The sequence below is a fragment of the Mastigoproctus giganteus genome, chromosome 5 (assembly GCF_048544385.1).
Source record: "Mastigoproctus giganteus isolate SK-2022 chromosome 5, ASM4854438v1, whole genome shotgun sequence".
Classification (NCBI taxonomy): domain Eukaryota; kingdom Metazoa; phylum Arthropoda; class Arachnida; order Uropygi; family Thelyphonidae; genus Mastigoproctus; species Mastigoproctus giganteus.
In genome coordinates, this window is record NC_143579.1 from 74,423,479 (window position 1) to 74,445,804 (window position 22,326).

Genomic DNA, 22,326 nt, shown 5'->3' on the forward strand with positions numbered 1-22,326 from the left:
CGTAATAAAAACAGGATAATATTATATGAGATCATTCAAAATTCAGCCTGGATAAGAAAATTTAATTAAAGAAATACGAAGGAATAAAAATGTAAGAAATACTGTTACTAACTGATAAATAGAAGAAATAAAAAATATGAACGAATAAACAAATCTTTTAATCGGAGAACACAACAAAATGAGCTAACCAACTTCAGGCTGCTTGCTGATATAACGGTCAGTACGTCACCAAGTGCCCACTAGCAACTATAAAGCCTTACACGAGAGAACGTTGCCTTACTAAAGGCTAAACACATGCCATAAAGAAATTTCTTATGATAAGGTTTATAATTTATACCTCACTTAACCTAAGCAATCGTTATCACAAGATTCAGAAGGCAAATGTTCCTTTAGACTTTCATACAGAACGGACGTTATGCTTTGTTCTCTATGAATTCTTCAGCAAATGACTTAGTACAGTTCATGTCCCATGGCCAGAGAACAAACAGCTGGATATCTTTCATCACTTCAGGAGCCGAACAACTTCCGTATAAATGAATGGGGTTTCTAAGATATGTTATCCATTGAATAGAGCAGTTGCAAATGATGTTGTTTCCTAAAATATAAAAATGCAAAACTTTTCAGTTTTTTTTTAACAATTAAACGTGTTCATAATTACTTTTCATCAAAATTAAATATCATATTCGCTAATTATTGATAATTCCACTGCAATTAAAACCTAGAGGTAACTGTAGGTTTGTTAAATGTGCACCTCATTTTAAAACAATATTTTTTTTTTCTGAAAATGCTACAGCGCAGTTTCTTCACATTTAAGTTACAAGACAAATGTCTTGTAACTTAAATGTTTTATCATATTCATTGTAATCACAATTATATTAAACCCAAACTTGAACAACGTTTTAAAAAATTAAAAATTCCTATTTCTAAAATTCATAAATTAATCTTAATTGAAAAATTGAATCAAATTATTGTGAACATTACTTCTTCTTCTTGGTGATTCCTTTCTACTTCTCTCTCTCTCTCTCTCTCTCTCTCTCTCTCTCTCTCTCTCTCAGGGTAACTTGGGAATTTTTTTGGCTGGTGCAACATAAGGCTTCCTTGCACCATATGGACAATAATAATAATTAGAGTGGCAGACAAAAAAACTGCATTACTTGTGAATTTTGCAAATAATGTGTTTTGTGCTGCATTGCGGGTTGCAGAAATGTTCGAAACAAATAAATAAATTCTCTGTTCATACTCCGGAGCGACCACACGGTCAGAGGAATTCATAACATATGGAGAATACAAGAAACACACCGTATTCAGCAGTCAAGGGCTTGGAACCACGGTTACTCAAAGCACGTGTACTTATGTACTCGCGCGCCTAACCACTAGGCTACAGCGGCTTTTTATTATCACACGATTCAGAAGGCAAATGTTCCTTTAGACTTTCATAAAGAACGGACGTTATGCTTTGTTCTCTATGAATTCTTCAGCAAATGACCTAGTACAGTTCATGTCCCATGGCCAGAGAACAAACAGCTGGAAATGCATTTGTTAGATGGGATATATATCTCTGTGAATGAAATCCAATAAAAAGACTCCACCTGTTATATCTAATTGCCATAAATATCTTCCCAAAGGGTAAAACGCGTAATTAATGGAAATATCATGACAACCAAACATACATTTTATTGCATTTATGTGTACAAACTGAAATGACAAGTTAACGTAATAGTATTATGTACTGTAAATCAGAAAAATAAGTCCTCAATATTTTGTTGTTCCTCCTCGAGCTGCAATTACAGCCTTCCAACGATCAACTTCTTAATCAACTAATCAACTTCTGGATATACGGTTGTCCAATTTCGTGGTACCACACTCTTACAATGCTCTCCTGCAGCTCAAATTTACTTGTTGGCTCCTTCTGAGCAATTTTAGACGACATTATCTACCAGCAATTTTCAATAGGATTCACATGTAGACTGTTGCCGGCCCAGTCCAACACTGTAATGCCGGCATTTCTGAGGTATGACTGCACGCACCTTAAGGGAGAAAAACGAGGGAAAATATTGATCTAAGTATGTTTTAAACCTTGTGACACAAGAAGACAAACTTATCATTAAACCTAAATAGCATAAAACTTACCAAGAAACAGCACGGTGCTGAGTCCTGTTGAAAAATGCAGTTTTGGACGTCTGTGTGGTGATTCCTAATAACGGGTTTCAAGCACTCCTCCAAGATAGCAGTGTAGGTTTCTATATTCACCGTTCCGTTAATAAGCTTAATTCGCCCCATCCCTTTGCTTGTTATGCATCCCCAGACCATCTGACCGGCGGGAAACGTTACAGTCGGTGTTATGCAGTCAGGATGGTATGCCTCCGATTTTCGTGTTCTGACATATCGCTTCCCATCCGAGCCATGCAGGTTGAATTTCGATTCGTCAGAAAAGATGACGGTTCCCCATTGCTCTTTTGTCCATGAAACATGCGTTTTAGCCAAGGAGTCACTTCTTCCTCATTTGTTGGGTCAACAAAGGCTTCTTCTTGGGCCAATAGGCATGCAGACCACATTCCGAAAGCCATCTTTGGATATATATATATTTTTGTTAGTTGTTGGCACATCGGCTTCTGTGGCCATAATGCACCTCCCAAAGTTTTTGCATTTTACTCTGATCCAAGCCCGAGGCGGGATTCAAACCCGCGACCTTTGGGCTTCCAGGCAGGCACTTTACCCGCCTGGCTAGCCCGGTCAGCCCATCTTTGGATAGTTCGTGCACTTGTTTCAACACCAGAGGCCATCTCAAAGTCTAGTTTAGATCAGGAGCACTAGCATGGCGATTACGAAGGCATAGCAGTTTCAAATATCGACCTTGGGAAGGCGTAGTCACTCTCTTACGGCCTGATCCAGGTCTTCCCTTCACATCACCGGTTTCACGCTTTAATTTCAGCACCCAGGATAATGTCGACTGGTGGCAGCCTATTTTATCGGCGATAGCGCGCGTAGAAAGCACTTTCTGGGACAGAGCAACAACTACACTTTTTTTTCTTGGTGTCAACTGAACATATAAACTGATTTTAATATAATATAATATAATAGGGAGCCATACTTGCACTTTCGCAAAACAGGATAACTAATGAGCGTGTATACCATTCTAACGCCGTATTTTTAGAAACGGCTGATGCAATACCTTGAAATGACGGTCTGATGCAATAGAAGCGTTATCTTACGCAATAACTTTGCTTTGCGACAAACAAAATGACTGTAATCAAACAATATCTTATACATTTCACTATAAATGTTACTTTTTTAAAGGTGATGCAGTTTTTTTGTCCGCCACTGTAACAACAGAAAACATCCCCTCATAATTCCCAACGCTACTCATGGAACAGAGTGGACTGAGCCAGGCAGCGAGGCTGTGATCACTGCCAGAACAAACAGCAAATTTAGGTCATCAAATAATAATCATGATATTATAAGCGATTCAGATAGGACAAATTTGTTGGGAGCCGCCGTTGCCAAAGCTTGCCAGGCCGGCGCTGACCATACATACATACGCATGCGCTGATAGAAAATTTACCTGAAAGATCTAGGTGGGTCAATTCACTCCATACTGGCCTCCATGTAGCTTCATCCACTGTATGGAGTTTATTGTGGTCTACGTAGACCCTTCTGAGACTATACATTTCGTGGAAAAAGTCCTTCGGCAGAGCTTCAATGTTATTATAACTGAAAATATCAAATATATATATATATTTTTAAACTAGTTTCTACATGAGAAGAATCACAGGCAGTTCAAAACCGTTATAAAAATAAACTTACATTAAAGTTTTTAAATCCATTATTTACAGTACATAATTAGTTTAATATATAATTATCTCATGTTAATTCGATGAGATACGGAAATATGGTAAACTTTTCGGAAATTAAGAACAACAAACAGTTGAAATCGATTTTAAAGCTGTTGTTTCATTCCTTTGATAAGTAATATCGCCTCTTCAAACTGAAACTTTTCTTTTGGATGAGAGAGTGAACCTCCCTTGTTTTAGATAGTTGTTACAGAAAACCAACCTTAATAACAAATAATGCTGAATGTGCTTCCTTTAATTTAAAATAATAAATAAATATTCGGTTTATAATCCGGGATGGCCGCATAATGGTCACAGAGTAAACAACAGAAAACAGAGAATAGCATTAGCATTAGTAGAGACATACGATGCAAGAAAGCAAGCTTATGTAGCATCAGCTAAAAAAAAAAAAAAAAAACCTCCCATTTCTCCCCTCCATTCGTTCCAAATGCCTGTCCAGCTCAGCCTTAAATTTATTTAGGCTATCAACATCCACAACAAAAAATGGAAGTCTGTTCCACCAATGAACCACCCGCTGCCTAAAGGCACATCTATTCTACAACTGTCTTTTTTCAATTTGAATCTATGCCCCCTCAGTTTCTTAATCTGAGCAAGAGGAAGAATCTCATCAGCATTCAGCTTGCTCAATCCATTCAAGGCCTTGTACACCTCAATCATATCGCCTTGCAGGCCTTGTACACCTCAATCATATCACCTTGCAGGTACCTATTCTCCAGGCGCTGAAATTTGCAGAACTTAAGCCTTTCTTGGTAAGAGCACCCCTTTGTTCCCCTCACCAATCTTGTTATCTTTCTTTGTACTTGTTCTAGCAACTCTACATCTTTCCGAAAATGAGGCCTCCAGACCTGTACTAGACACAGTACTCTAGGTGTGGCCTGACCATTGCCTTGTACAACGGGATGATCACCTCCCCGTCCCTGCTATCAAAATTCCTAAATATCATTGACAAGATTCCATGACCTGCCCTGGCACCTGCCTGCACTGCTCAGCAAACTTCATATTTGACTGCACAATTACCTCCAGGTCTTTTTCACTTTCCACTTCCCTGAGTGTAGTACCACACCGTTGGTACGTTTCTCTTGGGTTATTGCAACCCATATCCAGCATTTTACATTTGTTAATGTTAAACTTCAGTTGCCCAACATGTCTAGATTCAGTTGAAGTAGCATACTGTATTTACTGTCGTTAACAACCTTGCCAACCTTTGTATCATCTGCTAACTTGGATATTAATCCTGATATATCTTCATCAATATCATTGATGAATACAAATAAAAACAACACTGGGCCCAGCACCGAATCCTGGGGAACTCCACAAATAACATTTGTTCATGAAGAGCAGTGTTCGTTGATTACCACTCTCTGTCGTCTCCCACTCAACCATCCCTTTATCCATTGTAACAACTTACCCTTAATGCCATACCTCTCCAATTTGTACAGCAATCTTCCATGTGCAACGGTATCAAAAGCTTTCCTGAAATACAAGTATGCGATATCAAAATTATTTTTGACATTCAGTTCCTTTGTGACCACATCATAATATCCAATCAATTTGGTCAGACAAGACCTCCCTTTAACAAACCTACTCTGTGTTTTAACTATTACTGCAGTCTTGTCTAGATGATCCTGCACTGCTTCTTCAACCAGTGACTCCATTATTTTCTCTGGAACACAAGTTAAACTAACATGTCTATAGTTTAATAATTTTTCAAATCGATATTTACAGTATACCCAGTATAAAATAAAATATAAGTACAAATTTGTACTTATATTTTATTTTATACTGGGTATACTGTAAATATCTATTTGAAAAATTATTAAACTATGGACCCCAGTACTCCAGGCCCATTTGTCACTATGTCTATAGTTACTTGTGTCACATTTGTACACCTCCAGTCCATGGGGGACGTCTCCTGAGTCCAAGGAAGCTCTCATATTTAAGTCTAAGGGTTTGCTTACTTCCTTTGCTGCCTCCTTTAATATAACTGGATAGATCGCGTCCACCCTAGGTGCCTTCCATATGTTTAACTTCAACAATTTTCCCCTCACTTCGCTCTCAGTTATTACAAAATCACTTAGCTCCCTGTTAGAGTTTAATGAACTTCTGGCATTCCCCTCATTGAATAACTCCTCATGTGTGAATGTAGATGCAAAATGCTCATTCAGTTTATCAGCTACCTGAGCATGATCATCAATAGTCAAACCCATCTACACTTTGCTGCTACTTTATTAGGTACACCCCTATTGTGCACACAAATGGTTTGTCCCACAACGTGTGGTCAAGTCACACTTTACCACAGCTGTGGATATAAATGCAGCACAACAACCTTTCTAGTATCAGTTAAGCATACAAACTGTAGCAAAAATGGGAAAAACGAGTGATCTAACGGATTTCGAAAGTCGCATGGTAGTAGGTGCAAGATGTGGTGGACAAAGCATCTCTGAAACGGCAATTCTCCTGAACTTTTCCCGCACCACGGTTTCAAGGGTGTATCGAGAATGGTGCAACGAACAGAAAACACCCTCTCAACGGCACTCCTGTGGAAGAAAATTGCTTGTTGATGAGAGAGGTCAGAGCCAATTGTGTGCAAGCAAACAGACGGGTCACAATGTCGCATATCACGTCAGAATACAACCTTGGTGCGCAGAACAAAATATCGCAACGGACCACTAGTCGCACTTTGTTGCGAACGGGCTACAACAGCGGCCATATCGCGTACCTTTGTTATCAATGAAGAACAAAAGAGCATGCATCCTGTGGGCACAGCAACACCAGCACTGGACTATCGAGGATTGGAAAACAGTTGATTGTTCTGACAAGTCGAAGTTCCTGGTGCATCATGTTGATGGAAGGGTCAAAATTTGGTGAAAACAACATGAATCCATGGACCCGTCATGTCTGACGACTACTGTGCAAGGTGGTGGGGGCAGTATTATGGTGTGGGGAATGTTTTCTTGACACACGTTGGGTCCATTGATACCCATAGATTCACGTCTAAGTGCCACATCGTACCTAAACATCGTTGCTGACCAAGTGCATCCGTTCATGTTGACAGTTTATCCTCAGTCTGATGGTTACTTCAAGCAGGATAATGCACCGGTGCACAAAGCCCGAATCACTATGGAATGGTTCCAAGAACATGACAATGACTTTCCTTTGCTGCAGTGGCTCGCTCAGTCTCCGGATCTCAATCCTATTGAACATCTTTTGGATGAGCTGGAAAGGGCTGTTCGCTGTAGGCCTACGCCTCCGTCGAATCTCAAGGAACTGCGTGACACACTCATGTCTGCATGGTACTCTATTCCTGCACAACGTTTTCAGCATCTTGTTCAATCCATGCCTAGACAAATTCTGGCTGTTTTGAAGGCTAAAGGAGGCTCAACATGCTACTAGGTAGGTGTACCTAATAAAGTGGCAGCACAGTGTATGTTAAGTGGTCCCATCTGATTTTTCCCTTTCCTTCTAGAGTTTACATAATTAAGAACTCTTTGCTGTTTTTCTTTAGCATTAGCATTAGCATTAGCATTAGTAGAGGCATATGATGCAAGAAAGCAAGCTTATTCAGCATCAGCCAAAAAAAAAAAAAAAAAAAAACCCTCTCCCATTTCACCCCTCCGTTCGTTCGAAATACCTGTCCAGTTGAGCTTTAAATTTGTTTAGGCTATCAACTTCAACAACAAGTGATGGAAGTCGGTTCCACCAACCAACCACCCGCTGGCCAAAGGCAAATTTCCGCACATCTATCCGACATCCGTCCTTCCTCAATTTGAATTTATGCCCTCTGAGGTGATTATTCTGAGAAAGATGAAGAATCCCATTGGCATTGAGCATGCTCAAACCATTCAAAGCCTTATACACCTCTATCAGATCACCTCGCCGGTGCCTAGTCTCCAGACTCTGTAATTTGCAAAACTTCTTTGCATCCTTTGCCAAAGATTTGTCGTAATTTGCATTCGCCTGCCTAACCTTCTTTGTGACTTGTTTACAGACTAGCTTATATCTATCTACCATAGGCTTCTGTGTCACCTGATAATTTATATGCATCCCATAGATTTTTCTTCTCTGCCACGAGTCTCATTAATTCAACTGACATCCATTTAGGCCTGGACCTTGAAGAGTATTTCTTAGTTGGAATGAAAAGCCTAGTAACCTCCAATATTAAGTCCCTGAAGGCTTCCCATTTAGAGTTCGACGTTGGTAACACCATCAGTTGATCCCACTGAACAGAATTTAAAAACTGTCTGAGACCCCTTTAGTCACCTTTACAAAAGTAAAAGCCCTTCCTTTTAGCCTTGATGGTAGTTACATCTTTAAGTAATTCCCATATCAGTATATTGTGATGACTGTCCCCCAGTGGTTCCTTTATCTGCAAATTCTTAATGCATGAATAATCACTGCTGATAATCAGATCAAGAGTATTACTCCCTCTGGTTGCCTCTCGAACATGCTGCTGTAGAAAACAGTCATCCAATAAATCCAAAAAAATCTTGGTAGTGTGCAAGTGACCAAACCACAAGTTCCAGTCAATATCTGGAAAGATAAAATCCCCCCCATTTTCAGACATTCTGATATACTGGCCCACTTTATTTCTCTGCACAATTGCTCATTATACTCATCATATGCATTAGGCCTATAACACACACCCACTCTCATTTTAGCTTTCCCAGTGTTTATTTTACACCAAACAGATTCAACTTTGCATTGTCCACCAACATCAATTCGATGCACTTCCTTATATTTATGTGTTTCTTAACTAACAGCATAACCCCTCCTCCCTTCCTGTCCTGTCTATCCTTTCTGTACACATTGTACTCCCCAAATTCAATACTGCACTGCTTATATCTGTGTGACACCACGTCTCTGATATCCGAATACAATAATATTATTGTAGTTTGCTTCACGTGAGTTCGAACCACAGTCAACTTAAACACCAGTACAGTTGTACTGCATCCCTGCTTTGACTAATCAGCTGTGTTAGGCCTGTTTATTTTTCAACCATAACAACTTGTATTTCAACAACCCTGAATTATTGTGTAAAATGAATACTTTTTATACAACCTAGAAGAGGAGAGGACCTCACACAATTCCCATCACGGTCGACTTAAATCCAGGGGTTGTTGATAGGAAATTCTCTCCTGTGTTTTTACTTATTTTTGTGTTGCAACACTGGCTTCTATTTTTAAGTTTATTTTGAAAGATCATATTAAGAACATATTTCCTTTGAGAGATAAAGAAATTTGTCTTCTTGTAGAAATAATCATTTTAAACAAGTATTGTACAGGTTAACAGACATGCTACAGTGAGCAAAATAACAACCCAGTACAACAGTGATAACGAAAGAGGCATTTCAAAATGCACAACCCATCCTACCTTGTCAGGTATGATGCATCGCAGCCAACAATCGAATCGGATTCCACATTTTTTCAGAAAAAAAACAAGAAAGCAGTGTTTCAATAGGCTCAGGATCATTGCATGGTGAAGGACTGGAAAGACTTTTCTGATTACCTATGAATCCCAGTTCTTGCTGTTTAACTCTGAGAGGAGGACCAGAATATGGCGAAAAACAATAAGCCCATGGACCTGTCTCTTGCCAGATGTTAAAAATCCAGGCCTGTGGTGGTGGTGTAATTTTGTAAGGAGCACTTTTGTAGTACCCATTGCTCGCCTTGATATGAATGGAGCAATATTCGGAAGTAAAGGTTATCAGTTAATTTTTTCCAACCAGGCGAATCTCTTCATAGCTGCATAGCATCCATATGTGAATGGGATCGTCCGACAGGATTATGTGCCATGTCAGGAGGCTAGAATTGTACAGAACTGGTTCCATAAACATTAGAACATGAATTCATCCTCCAGTGACCTCCCATTCATCAGATTTTAATTATCTCTGGGATGAGGTGTAATCATCTCTTCGGAGTAAAGATAAACATCCCATACAATAACGAGATTAATAGCTGGAGAGGTAAGTTAGTCTTAACAAACTACTACTATTGTTATTATTATTATTATTATTTTGCAGATTGCACACCTAGCGCAGTAGAAAGTGCCAGCTTCAACGTACAAAACATATACGGCCCTCGCGAGTAGCCCAGTGGATATAATCACCATCTCCCGACACCCATTGTAAAATATTAGAGTTTGGATCCGTCAATGATGTGTGGAAATTTTTATCGGCCTTTCTTTAACCATCCTACTGCAATAATAGGGCCGAGTTAATTGGCCTCAGCCGAAGTTCAATTTTTTTTTTTTTTTTATCTCCCGAAAATTCGGTTTTTGTTCCAGAAAATAGCTGGTTGGTTGTATGGTTTTAAACACTTCGGCAACTTAGGCCATATTGCAGAGTATAAAATTTTTCTGTAAAAAAATGTCAGTAGTTACAACCGGTGATGCGAACACTTTTACCCAAGACTTTTTATTGGGGGTAATAAAACTGTCTAGTGAGTCGGGGAGTTGCAGTGGCCCGGTCCTTCTCTGTGATTCGCTGTTGAATTGAGTGGGAAATTTTTTTTATTTATTTGTTATATTGCTCACCAGATGACGCTGTGTGTTTCTTTTTATTTTTTTGGCTGAGGTTTGAACCCCAGTCTGGTGTGTTGGCTGCCTGGTGCTTATCCACTAGGCTACCCATTAAGTTGAGTGAATGTGTGTAAATGTGGCTATTATAGGTATCAGTGTGTAAGTGTGACATCAAAAGACCTGTATTCCGCAGTGAATTTTGGGAAGGGGTGGCTCTGCTTTGCAGAGCCTGGAGCCATGATCGATTACACAACCATTTCTTCTGATGAGATGTACCTGTGGCTGTGCTCTGGGTTGCTTCCTTTGGTGATTAGGAATGTGTGTTTATTGGGTCCGAAATTTCATAGCTGAGTCTCTGGATGAACTGTCTGGGAGACCTTGAAACGAGGTAGGGACGGCCGAAATCTTCGACATGTCAAACCAAAGTATAAGAACGTGTGGTTAGTCGCTCACACCCTTCGGGGTTTTGATGGCTACTTCATGCTAACCTATCGTTTTTCAAAATGTACAACACCACAAACAATCTGTGATGGGTTGAAGATTTTGGGCATCTTTGGCCACGTTAAACATAGTTGTCTTGGACTCGTATTCATTTCTTCCAGTTCCGCTCCGAAAACTGCCATTAATTTTTGAGCTTCCTGCGGTCCGTAAGGGATTCTTTCCTCATGATTTCCACAAGATCGACACTTTGGATTATGAGGGTGCATTGCCCGATCAAAAATATTTTAAGCTGGAATTAATGACGAAAGAAACCTGGGCAGAATCCGAGTGATGGTACCAAGAGAAGTCATGCGAGACCTACAACCCGAAGTGTGAGCTCTTGACATATGCCCTAGATGATGTTAATGTATTGCGAGATTCCTACAATAAGTTTTGTTCTCTCTTTATAGCAGTCTCGCAAGTTGATCCTTTCTGTCAAGACATTACTATCACCGGTGCATGTAGCAGTATCTTTGGCAGAAACTTTTTAGAAACAAACACAATGGCTATCCTGCCACCTGACATCTACATTGGGAGTAACACACAGAGTAGAAAAGCGTTGGCTTGGATTTCGTGGCTGGAACAACAGAACAACATTAAAATTCAACATGATTAGTCACAGGGTGGGGAGGTTAGAGTAGGACCTTTTTTAATAGATGGAGTTTGTAGGGGCACTACCTATGAATTTTACAGGTACTACTATCACAAGTGCAAGAAGTGTTTTCGATTTAACACTATACAGACACAAAGAAACAAGCCAATGGGGTTCCTCTACAATGAAACAATGGACCGTGAGTCTTTCATCAAGGCTTAAGGGTATGACGTGGTGTCTATATGGGAATACTAATTTGACAGACAACAGAAATATGACCCAGACATGAAAGAGTTTGTTGCAGCTTTCACAACACACGAACCGATTATGCCCCGTAGCGCTCTCAGAGGCGGTAGAGCTTATTGTTTTAAACTTTACCACCAGGTGGCGGATAATGGGGAGATTCCTTATGTGGATTTCTGTTCATAGTATCCGTGGGTTTTCAAATGCAGCATATTTTCTCGCGGTCACCCTAAAGTCATTCTTAGCGACTTTGCCTATAATCACAATGCATACTTTTGTATCATCCATGCAAGGGTGACCATGTGCGAGAAGCAGTTCTTGCCCGTCCTCTCTATAAGCTCTAATGGCAAGCTAGTATTCCTACTATCCGTTGCTTGTGCAGAGCAGATGTCGCCCATGTGTAACCGCAAGGACCAGAACGTTTCAGGATCTGGGCATGCCTGAGTTTTACCTGGCAATAGAGAGCAGTTATAAAATTAACAAAACCTATGATGTTTGGGATTTCGAAGAGATTCATAAGTCTTCATTTGGTGGCTACATAGGCACCTTCTACAAAATCAAACAGGAGGAATCGGAATGGCCTGAGGGGATTGACCGTGATGTGCACATCTCTGATTTTAAAAGTAAAAGCATCACTATGGACAGATAAGAAATAAAGGCGAAACCAGCAAAGCATGCACTTGCTAAAATTTGTTTGAATTCTATCTGAGGAAGACTTGCAATGTGAATCAATATGGTGAGCAAAAAAGTATGTAACACGTATGAAAGCATTGTAGAGCTTTTCATGGATGACAACAAAATAATATACGAGGCCATGTTAGTATCGGAGGAAACAATGCTAGTTGCATTCACTCCGACCAAGGGAATGGAGGAACCCTACCATCGGAGAAGGCAGTCATTGGCTCCTTCATTGCTTCCTATGGCTGGATGAAGCTCTACAAGGCTATGGCCCTTCTACGCCATCGCATTTTTACTATGACACTGATAGTATAGTCTACACCCATAAACCTGGTGACGAAAGTCCACCCATTAGTCACTCGCTTGGGGAGCTCATGGATGAACTAGGCAGAGATCACATCGTCTAGTTCGCTTCCCCAAGTCCCTAGACTCACTCCTTCTGGATCCAAGGAGGAAGACTAGTGACTAAATGCAAGGGTGTGAACCTTAATGCCAAGAACACAAAGATAGTAAACCTGGACATTATGACCGCTGCAGCAAAGGGCCAACATGTCGATATTTCCGCTGAAGTACCGTTTTCTGTCCGGAGAGACAAATGCACTTCCTATCTCCTTGAGTCCTATGTAACAAAAAGGTTTCACTGTACTTTCACTAAATGTGAAAGTAAACGAGTAAGCAAGCGGTTGGAGATAACACACACACACACACACACACACTTACCATTATGTATATTTCCAAGACACCCAGTGAAAGCTAACCACCTAAACATCAAACTGTCAACATAAGAAAATTCCCATGAAATTACTATGTTTTGACACAATGCAGTCTTCAGTGGCTTCCCTGGTGACGTCTCCTTTTTTTCGGATGTTGGTGAGGGCATCCAGGCATGCACCTGCTCATCCTATCCCCAGCCATCATGTTGATGACAGCCCTCGGATGTGCAGGGGGGATCGCGGCATCCCTCCCACCCGTCACAAAGGGACGGGTCTGGTTAGAGGGGGGGAAGGTGCACACACACACACCTTTCATTGTCACGATGGATGCCTTTATTTTTAAAAAACCAGTAATAAACAATGTTTTCACAGTATCATTTCTGAGGGAAAATCTCACAGCCTTTTTCAAAAGGGGACAACGCATCTTTTTTTGTCTGGAGACATCACTTTCTGTCTTTATCATTGCTAGCCGAGCCTCTCGCACTTGTGCATTCGCGCGAACACACACATAAATACAGAGTCCAGACTCGCACATGACCAGTTACACAATGATAATGCAACATCCATTTACAGCCCTAGTGAGCGGAGCAATACAAAGCAGGAAGACAACATTTGTCCTGTCTCTGCTGGAAAACACGCAAAATTTAATTTCCCCTCCACCTCAAAGAATCATCTATTGCTATTCAGAGTCCCAAGAAAAGTTTCTACGATACTTGCAAATCCAGTTCGTAGAGGGTTTAAACATTCCCGAATTCGGCCCTAGAGTAAATAATTGCTCGTCTTAGATGATCTCATTAATCAAGCAAAAGATAGTACTCTAGTGTCCGAGATATTTATAAAGGGATCACACCACAGAAATCTGAGTGTGATTTTATTAACATAAAACTTATTCTCTCAAGGCACTCAGTTCTGCCCTATAAGTTTGAATTCCCACTACTTGGTTGTTTTTAAAAAATCAACAAGACTCTTGACACATCTTGCATCTAGCCATCCAAGAGTTCCCCGGTAGGTCATGTGTTCTTGTTGACATAGACGCTACACGTGATCCGCATTAATATTTGCTGTTTGATTTTTGTCAGGATACAGATGTTAGGTTATGGCTGCGCACACATGTCACAAAACGAAGGAGAAACCGTCACTTATGTACCTCCATGGCTGGACATTTTAAACCCAATGCTAACTTCTCGCCCAAAACAGGGGACTGCTATTTTGGAAGCCTCAAATTGTGCTCGGATTAATTCTTTCTGTGAGATTTGTATAAACTTGATCAAAGGTAACATTCCTTTGACTGGCAGAGAGAAAAGGAATGCTACAGTGCAAGAAGCAGTTGCTCAGGATGCTTGCAAAAAAAAAAAAGTTGCCTTTAAACCAGGGCAGAAATTAATACATCAGCAAGGTGGAGCTCTATTCCCCCTCTTAGCCAGTCTCATTACACTGCTCATTACAAGTTTGATAAGCAGATGAGCGAATTCTCGTAATAACGAGAATAATTATAAACAGATATTTTGTAAGTCGTAAATAAGCGACAAGAAACGGCGTTATAAGTCGTCATTGGGAGATTAGTGTACCTATTATCTTGCAACCCTACGCTGTCTTCACACCTACTGCTCAAAACAAACAAAAGAACCAAATGTTTAGTTTGATTTAGTGCGTCGCGTTGATCGTCGTGTTCCGTCGCACTGCAAAAGGACAAATTTTGTTTCGCTATTTATGTCAGGGATATCGGTTTTTTTTTTTTTATAGTAATTTTTTTTTTTTCTGTTTAGAAATCGCGAAAATGATGGGCAAATACAAGAGTTGTGCTTTCAAATTAAACAAAAACTTGAAATTATTCAAAAGTTTGAAAATGGTGCATCCGTTAAATATCTAAAGAACCATTATAATGTTGGTGACCAAACCGTACGTGACTTTGTAAAAAATTAAGAGAAGCTATTGGATTTAAAGTCGACATCGTAAAAAATAAAGGGAAGCATCGTATTGGACACGCGAGTAGTACGTGTTAAGTTTTTTTTTTTTTTTTTTTTTTCATGGTTAACTGCAGGTAACTGAATCAGCGGATACAGGGGCACAACTGTATTTCCAATAGTATCAACAGGAAATAAAATAAAAAAACTTGTACCTCCCATCAGAAGAAATAGTAACGTAATCGCACTCGGCTCCAGGTTCTGGGAATCAGAGTCCCCTGCCCCACAATTCATTGCAGAATACGTCTCTTGATGTCACACACACACTGATACCTATAATAGCCACAATTACACACAAATGTGCTACCCATGAGGGTAGTACATTTGTCATAATCATCATTTGCCATTTTGAGGGTAGCAAAACGTCAAACCGGACTAAAAACACACACAGAATTACAGACAATATACTGTTGCCTTATAGCCTTAGTTGTTATAGTACTAAACGCACGGTGGATAATTGGGAAGCTATTGAATATTTTGTTTATCGGACAAAATATATACAACAAGAATCAATTAGAAGAAATTAATTCATAGTAGATGGTTTGACTTAATAGATACAAGAATCGACTGGCCCCCTATATTTGAGCTTAAAGATATTTTTACCTGATAGCTTATCTGATATATTTTCTACTTAAAGTGGACGGGATTATCTGTGGATAAATTATGCAGGTTTGAATTGGTTAGTTTCTCTTCGACTGGCAAAAGTTAGCTAAGTCAGATAACAAATTAAATAAATAAATAATAATAATAAAATAAATAGAACCCATTACAAAAGTCGCTTGTTCATATTTTCAGTGTCCTGTACACAAAACTTGTAATTTCTCAGAAACGCATCATCATCACTTTTGCTTTCTGATTACTTCCTTATTCTAGCCATATTTCAATAATATAGTACTTCAGTTTTACTACTCTACGGTTAATTTAACATTCTTCCCAGAGTTCTTTTTTCATTTTCATCCCCATGCATACGTCATATCAAAACGGCAATAAACACAAAAAGGATGCTAAACTGTCGACTGTATTAAGTTTCTATTCGACTACGCAAATTAACAAGGAGACGCAATACTAACAAGATGATGCTGTGAAAAATTTTACACTACCAGAAAATGTAAAACAATGAAAGTCGCAAGAAGGAGAACTTCATTAATTTTTTTGTCAAATCTTCTGGCACTGTAGTATAAATAGTAATATAGTTTGTGCATTTCTCGAAAGAGAATTTGCCCTTTTGGCAGATTTGCGATTTTTTCTTTAATTTCATGGTTTATACAGGATTTCGATTATCAACAAAAATTTATTACCGAACCACCCTAGATAATGGGGGGTCTACTGTATATATTGTTTATCGGACAAAAATTGATGGTGGTTTTTTTGAGAGAGTAGTGCAATTTAAATAGTTTTGAATGGGAAACAATCCCCTTAATCCAAACTGATTATAGACCTTTGAATGTGTAGTATGCAACCGCCTCTTTTTTGTAGCTTTTGCAAACTTCAGTTGTCTAACGCCATTTTAATGCGGAGTCCATCAATTTGATGATTTCAAAGAGAATGGTAAGATTTCTCTAAATGAGAAGTTGGTTCCAAGGAGCGATTAGCGATCTCAAATGTCCTTGGAATAGAGATTTGGATATGGTCAGATAATAATAATTCGATTAAGTTACCCCAAAATCCAATATCAAAAGGTTTTTTGGAACAGATGACCAAACTGTGATACAATACATGTCTGAATTGTATTGATATCATTGATACCATACATGTCTGAATATAACTGACTCTTAGTTCAATAATAACGCCTATTAACACGGGTTTTGGCAACCCATTGTTTAAATGATAGTCCATCATCCCATGTTAACTATCGCCTGTTATCCGTTAATGGAAGGGTGGCTAACCTTTTTAGGCCATGGGCCAAAATAGATAAAATTCTGGAATTTTATCTATTTCTCGCTGGCAACGGATCGTGGGCTGGAAGAACAGATCCTTACTGCTTATTACGAATTTGCTATGAACATTTATATTTACAGTTAGAGAGTTTTTACATTTAATCCTTAATTAAATATGAAAATCTAATAATTGACACTAATAACATTTTTATTACATGGTTCTAATAATATTGTTAAAACCGGGAGGACCAGGCTAGGGTTAAATTAATTGAACAACAACAAGATTGATTCATTTATACCATATAGCTTCTTAAAATCAGTGAAATTACTGTTTAATATAAATAGTATTACAGACTAATGTTTTATTTTATTTTATTAAAATCATATTACTTGGGGGGGGGGTTATCAGGCTTTTTCACAACGTGTCTGAATTAGTTGGTCTCGAGTGAGGTTAGCATGGTTTCATTCTCCCGGCAACTCGGGTTTTTTATCCAGCAAACCGAAAATTGATCAAAGAACACGCAATTTACAGATAGTATACAGAGCAATATAGCCTTAGTTGCTGATACTCCTAAAACCCTACTACAACTACTTATATCCAATATTATGTATTATATCATGCATATGGGGTTTTATCTCGTTTTGTATGGAAAAAAAAAAGGTAATGTACGACCGTCATCACTCACACCATGAAGCTTGGTGGAAAATTTCTGTCGGATTCCTTCAAAGCAGCTGCCGGGGATTACTCCACATCTGTCTGTCACATTATGTGACCTAATTCGTTTTTGAATGCGACAAAAATATATACAGTATTTGGTATTCCACAGCTCATTTAAAGGATGCAAGCTGGATTGAACTCATATGTGCTGGTTTTCTGCATTGCGTAATGAAATTTTTATACAATTTTGTTCTGATGTATTTATCCTTACCAATTTGTATACTAAGATTCAAATAAATCAATATGTATTTTTAGGGGTATACAATCAATATCAGATAATTTTTCTGATACTAAGTGCATTTGTAATATTCAAAACGCTATTTAGACATGAGTATTGTTTAAAAATATATTAGAAAAACAAAACATTTACTAACGTCACTTCGACACACCCTGCGAATTCTGAAGTAGTCGAGCGAAAAGCGGGAATGCAATAGCATACGCGTTTCAGTTGACCGTGGTTCCAGTCTACATGGCGCTAAATACAGCAATGATGATGATATTTCTCACAAAACGATCAGTTATAAATGTTCTGTTTATACTCGGCACGACCCCGCAGGTCTCATCTGACCTACAAGTCATGCCGAAGTAAAAACAGAACATGCTTATGGGAATCTATTGAAAGTAGTTAATTTTGCAGACATTGTGATTTCAATTGGGATTCACGTTTAAAAAATCCCTGCGAGTGTACAGTATTTTAACCACTGGAGTACTCCCAACCACTATTCGTTTAGCAATTAAAATGTTTATTAAGCAGGTGCTTAGTTAACTAACTGAATAATTTTCTCAGTTATGCTAATTATACTGATTAACAATTAGAACGCCAAATTAATTATAATGATTTAATTTTCCTAAATTACGGAAAATTCCTCTAAGAAAAGCTGAGTAAATTATTGATAAACTGAATAGATTAGTGCAGTGTTTCTCAAAGGGTGTGCCGCGTCATATTAGTGTGCCGCAAAATTTAGAAATTTCTTCTTCTATGACTACGTAGGTGTGCCGCGAAATTTTTCTTCTTTGGAAAATGTGCCACGAGAGTAAAAAGATTGAGAAACACTGGATTAGTGGACTGTAATAATACTTTTATTTTAGTCATCAAGAAAACAGCACTAATAAAATCAATCACATATATATATACTTACCTTAAATACAAGAACAACAGATGATTTCCTGGCGATGGAAGCATGCTACGTTCCAAAGTCGTGATTTCGTTTTCTGACAAGTCCAGGATTACAAGACTAAACATCTTTGACAAGGCATCCTTGTGAATGCTGGAGATCTTGTTTCCCTTCAAGTAAAGAAATCTTACGTCTTTGGGAGGATAATGGAACCATTCACGAGGTATTTCAGTTATTTGGTTATCACTAAGGTCAAGAGTTTTGAGTTCATCAAGCTCACTTATCTTGCGCCATTGGAGGTTATCAACAAGTGAACAACGTCGTAGTGATAAAGATTCTAGTATTTTCTCCAGGCCAAAGAAAGCAGATATACCACCTTCAGTGAAACGTCCAATCGCGGTATCCCTGATTTTTATAGACTTTGTGATAGTTTCAAAGAACAGATTACTTGGCAGATAATTAACATTAGATATCGATAATTCAAACACATTAATTACATAGCCTTTCATTGCCTTGGTAATATTAGTCAACACAGGTAGCGAATTAATATTTTTGCACTGGATCCATACTTCAAAATTATCGTGAGAAGGAGATACCATTGTGCACCGGCAGAGGTCAGGATATCCTGTTGTCGGGCAGCCGATGGTTGCTGCTGTTATTGTATATATGTAAGTGAAAAATACTAAAAGCTTTCCAAATAGTTCCATGTTTTCTGAAAATAGTAAAACCACAGGTAAGAATTATATTAATTAGAAAATTTAACGATGAAAATTGCTTTAATTTGGACACAGACCTTCTTTTATTTGTCACTATCAGATTAGGCCTAAGTTATATACCGTTCAAACAATCACCTAAGTAAAGAAATATAGTATTTAATATATTTAATCAGGTTATTATTAAAGACAATAGTATAACACTGATTGAGAATGCCATCAGTCTAACTATGTCACATTTTAAAGCTTGTCAAGTAAATCAACACAGTAATGCAAAAAAAAAAAAAAAAAAAATTTTAAATTATTTGCCTGTTTAAAGCATTAGTTTTTCATTGACAGTAGTAAGTATTCACACGTCTGTACAGCTTTCGCTGAAGTGGCATTCGTTTTCAAAACAGTTTTAACGAATTCATCATTTCAGTGTCGTGTTTACTATTTCATAATTTTAAACAGAATACTCTAATTTACTACTGTCATTATTTTAGTATCTTAATTATTACGATTCATATTTCTGCACAGAAGTTTGTATTTTTCTAAATAGGATATTAAATCCGTAAAATAATGCAGTCATATAAAAATATAGGAAATTAGATAAGTAAGTATGAAATAACCCTTACCAATAACTTGAAGAAATAAATGTAAATGGCACTCATGCGCAGTACAGTACTGTACAGCAGTAATGCTCTTCTTTTGGGATCGTTTCGTCAATCGTATACGTAGAAAGGCTCTCGTAGGAATATCCCTGATTATAAAGTACAAATATCCTGTGAACATCCTTGGCCATTACAAAGTACAAATATTCTATAAACAACACTGGAATTACAATGCAAAGTCCTGCATACGCAGAAATCTGATTTTGTCGGGGGGAGGAACTCAGTGATCTCCCTTTCGTTTTGATACAATTATTAGCATATGTATAAGATATTTTTAACATGTATCTGTTTCTTAACCGTTTGAAAGCTCTGAAGTTTAAAAAATTACCATGGAATTTAATAGTAAATATAATTTTAAAAAAAATGAGAATAAGCGAACACACTTAATAAAATGTTTATTATTACTAGGTAGAGTACATATTTTCTTATATATAAATATATACAAATAAATATTTATATTTATTATTTTTATTGCTTTTTAACTTGGTAACCGTGTTTTAAAATTCAAACAGCGATAGCTCCGTAACCGTATTAATAAAACAATTTATTAATCAAATTAAATAAATAACATTAATAAATTAAATATAATGCGTTAATTAAATTTTAATTAGTTAAAATTATTAGTAGTAAAATAAACATGCACGACAGCCAAATGAACTCTTGACAAGCGTGCAGTATTTAAATAAAATGATATACGAAAAGAAAGGATAGTTAGAAGAATTTGTGGATTTTACCATTTTATAGTATAAGATTTTACGATTGGTAAATCTGTAAATTACTACAGCCTTAAATAACGTAAATAAAGAGGTTAAAGAATAAAATGCAGAAATAAGAACGTAATGGAAGCATGTCCAAAATGAAATGCGTTGTTGGAGACATCTGGAGTCGAATCCTGTCCGAGACTAAAGGATTAACTATAGCCTTGATTAAAGACCTCTAACTCGCGCTGTAATTAGCCGATCGCAGGCGGAGGGATAAGGTTTCTCTTCTGTGTTATTCCGGGATTTTTGCCTTAGATGATAATACGCTATATAAATAATAATAACAACAGTGGACAGTATCAGCAATCAGCCGATAGCGAGTTTTAGTGCGTGAGGAGGAAACTATGGGAAACATCCATAAGCGATTGCAAAAGGTGTATGAGTAAGATGCCGTCGACCCCGGTCCTCGCGGTCAGTACAGTTGATATAATCACCGCCCTCCCCACACCGAACGGAAAAGACCCGAGTTCGAATTCATCAATGACGCGAGGAATTTTTATGGGCTTACACAACATGACTAAGTTAGTTAGTACCAGGCTAGGTTTGCGTGATTTTTTCCCTGAAACTTGTTTTTTGTCCAACAAACAGGCAAATCAACCATAGAACACACGCAATTTAAAGATATAAATATAAATATGATCGCAAAGATCAGCGCGACGTGTCTGCTTGGACTGACTTTGTTTATATGTCAGGTGTGATCTATGCCATTAATACAAGGGGGTATCAAAAAATTTCCCCTCGATCTTCTGTTTGTTCTACGATCGTTATGTTTAATTGGCCTTATTGTTTTGCTTATCTAGTAATATATGCCAGGACTTTTATTGCTCTAATTGTTATGTTTATTTTGTTACTGAGCTGAATGTGTGACAGTGTCATCATGGATAAAGTTTAATATCGATCTATTATCAAATTTCTGGTTTTGCTATCTTTGTTATCTTGCCACGCTCTCCTTATGCTCTTGATTTGGCGTTTTCTGACTTCATCTTTCCGCAGCTGGTCATTTTGCGCGGGAAAGCATTTATTGCCAATGCGAAGGTAATTTCTGCGATCAGCATGGGTTAAAAAGAAAAGTGAGACTTTCTGAAATTGCAAAAGGATATGTCGCTTTGGGTGGTGACTACATAGTGTGTTCTAAATCTCAAGGTCAGAAGAAAAACCTTTTGATGCCCCTTCGTATAATGACATAGCGAAATATAGATTATGCTATGTCATTATATTAATGCCTGTCTTATAACTCGCAATATAATGATTGAGAAAAAAATAGTGTATAAATCCACCTTATGACGAATCTTTTCATAGACTTTATGTATCTCTATCATGAAAATTCCTCTGATCTTACTGCTGTCCTGAGAGTGGGAAGGTTCTGAATCTCTTCATTATTTCTCACAAACTTTTCCCATGGATACTGATATAGCGTTATGGTAAATTCTAATGTTTTTTCTAAAAATTTTA

At 38.0% G+C, this 22,326-nt stretch overlaps 1 protein-coding gene across 1 annotated transcript in view; it reads right to left on the bottom strand.

Annotated features, from left to right (window-relative positions):
* Nucleotides 1–223: 223 nt before the first annotated feature.
* Nucleotides 224–22,326, bottom strand: part of LOC150085494 (uncharacterized) — a 69,931-nt gene continuing 47,828 nt past the window's right edge. The window contains exons 2-5 of the mRNA XM_090374079.1: nucleotides 20,078–20,202; nucleotides 18,772–19,459; nucleotides 3,563–3,711; nucleotides 224–595 (exon numbers count right to left, since the gene is read on the bottom strand). Of these exons, the coding sequence (XP_090230205.1) occupies nucleotides 414–595; nucleotides 3,563–3,711; nucleotides 18,772–19,459; nucleotides 20,078–20,202 (1,144 nt within the window). The 3' untranslated portion in view covers nucleotides 224–413. The remainder of the gene's footprint in view (nucleotides 596–3,562; nucleotides 3,712–18,771; nucleotides 19,460–20,077; nucleotides 20,203–22,326) is intronic.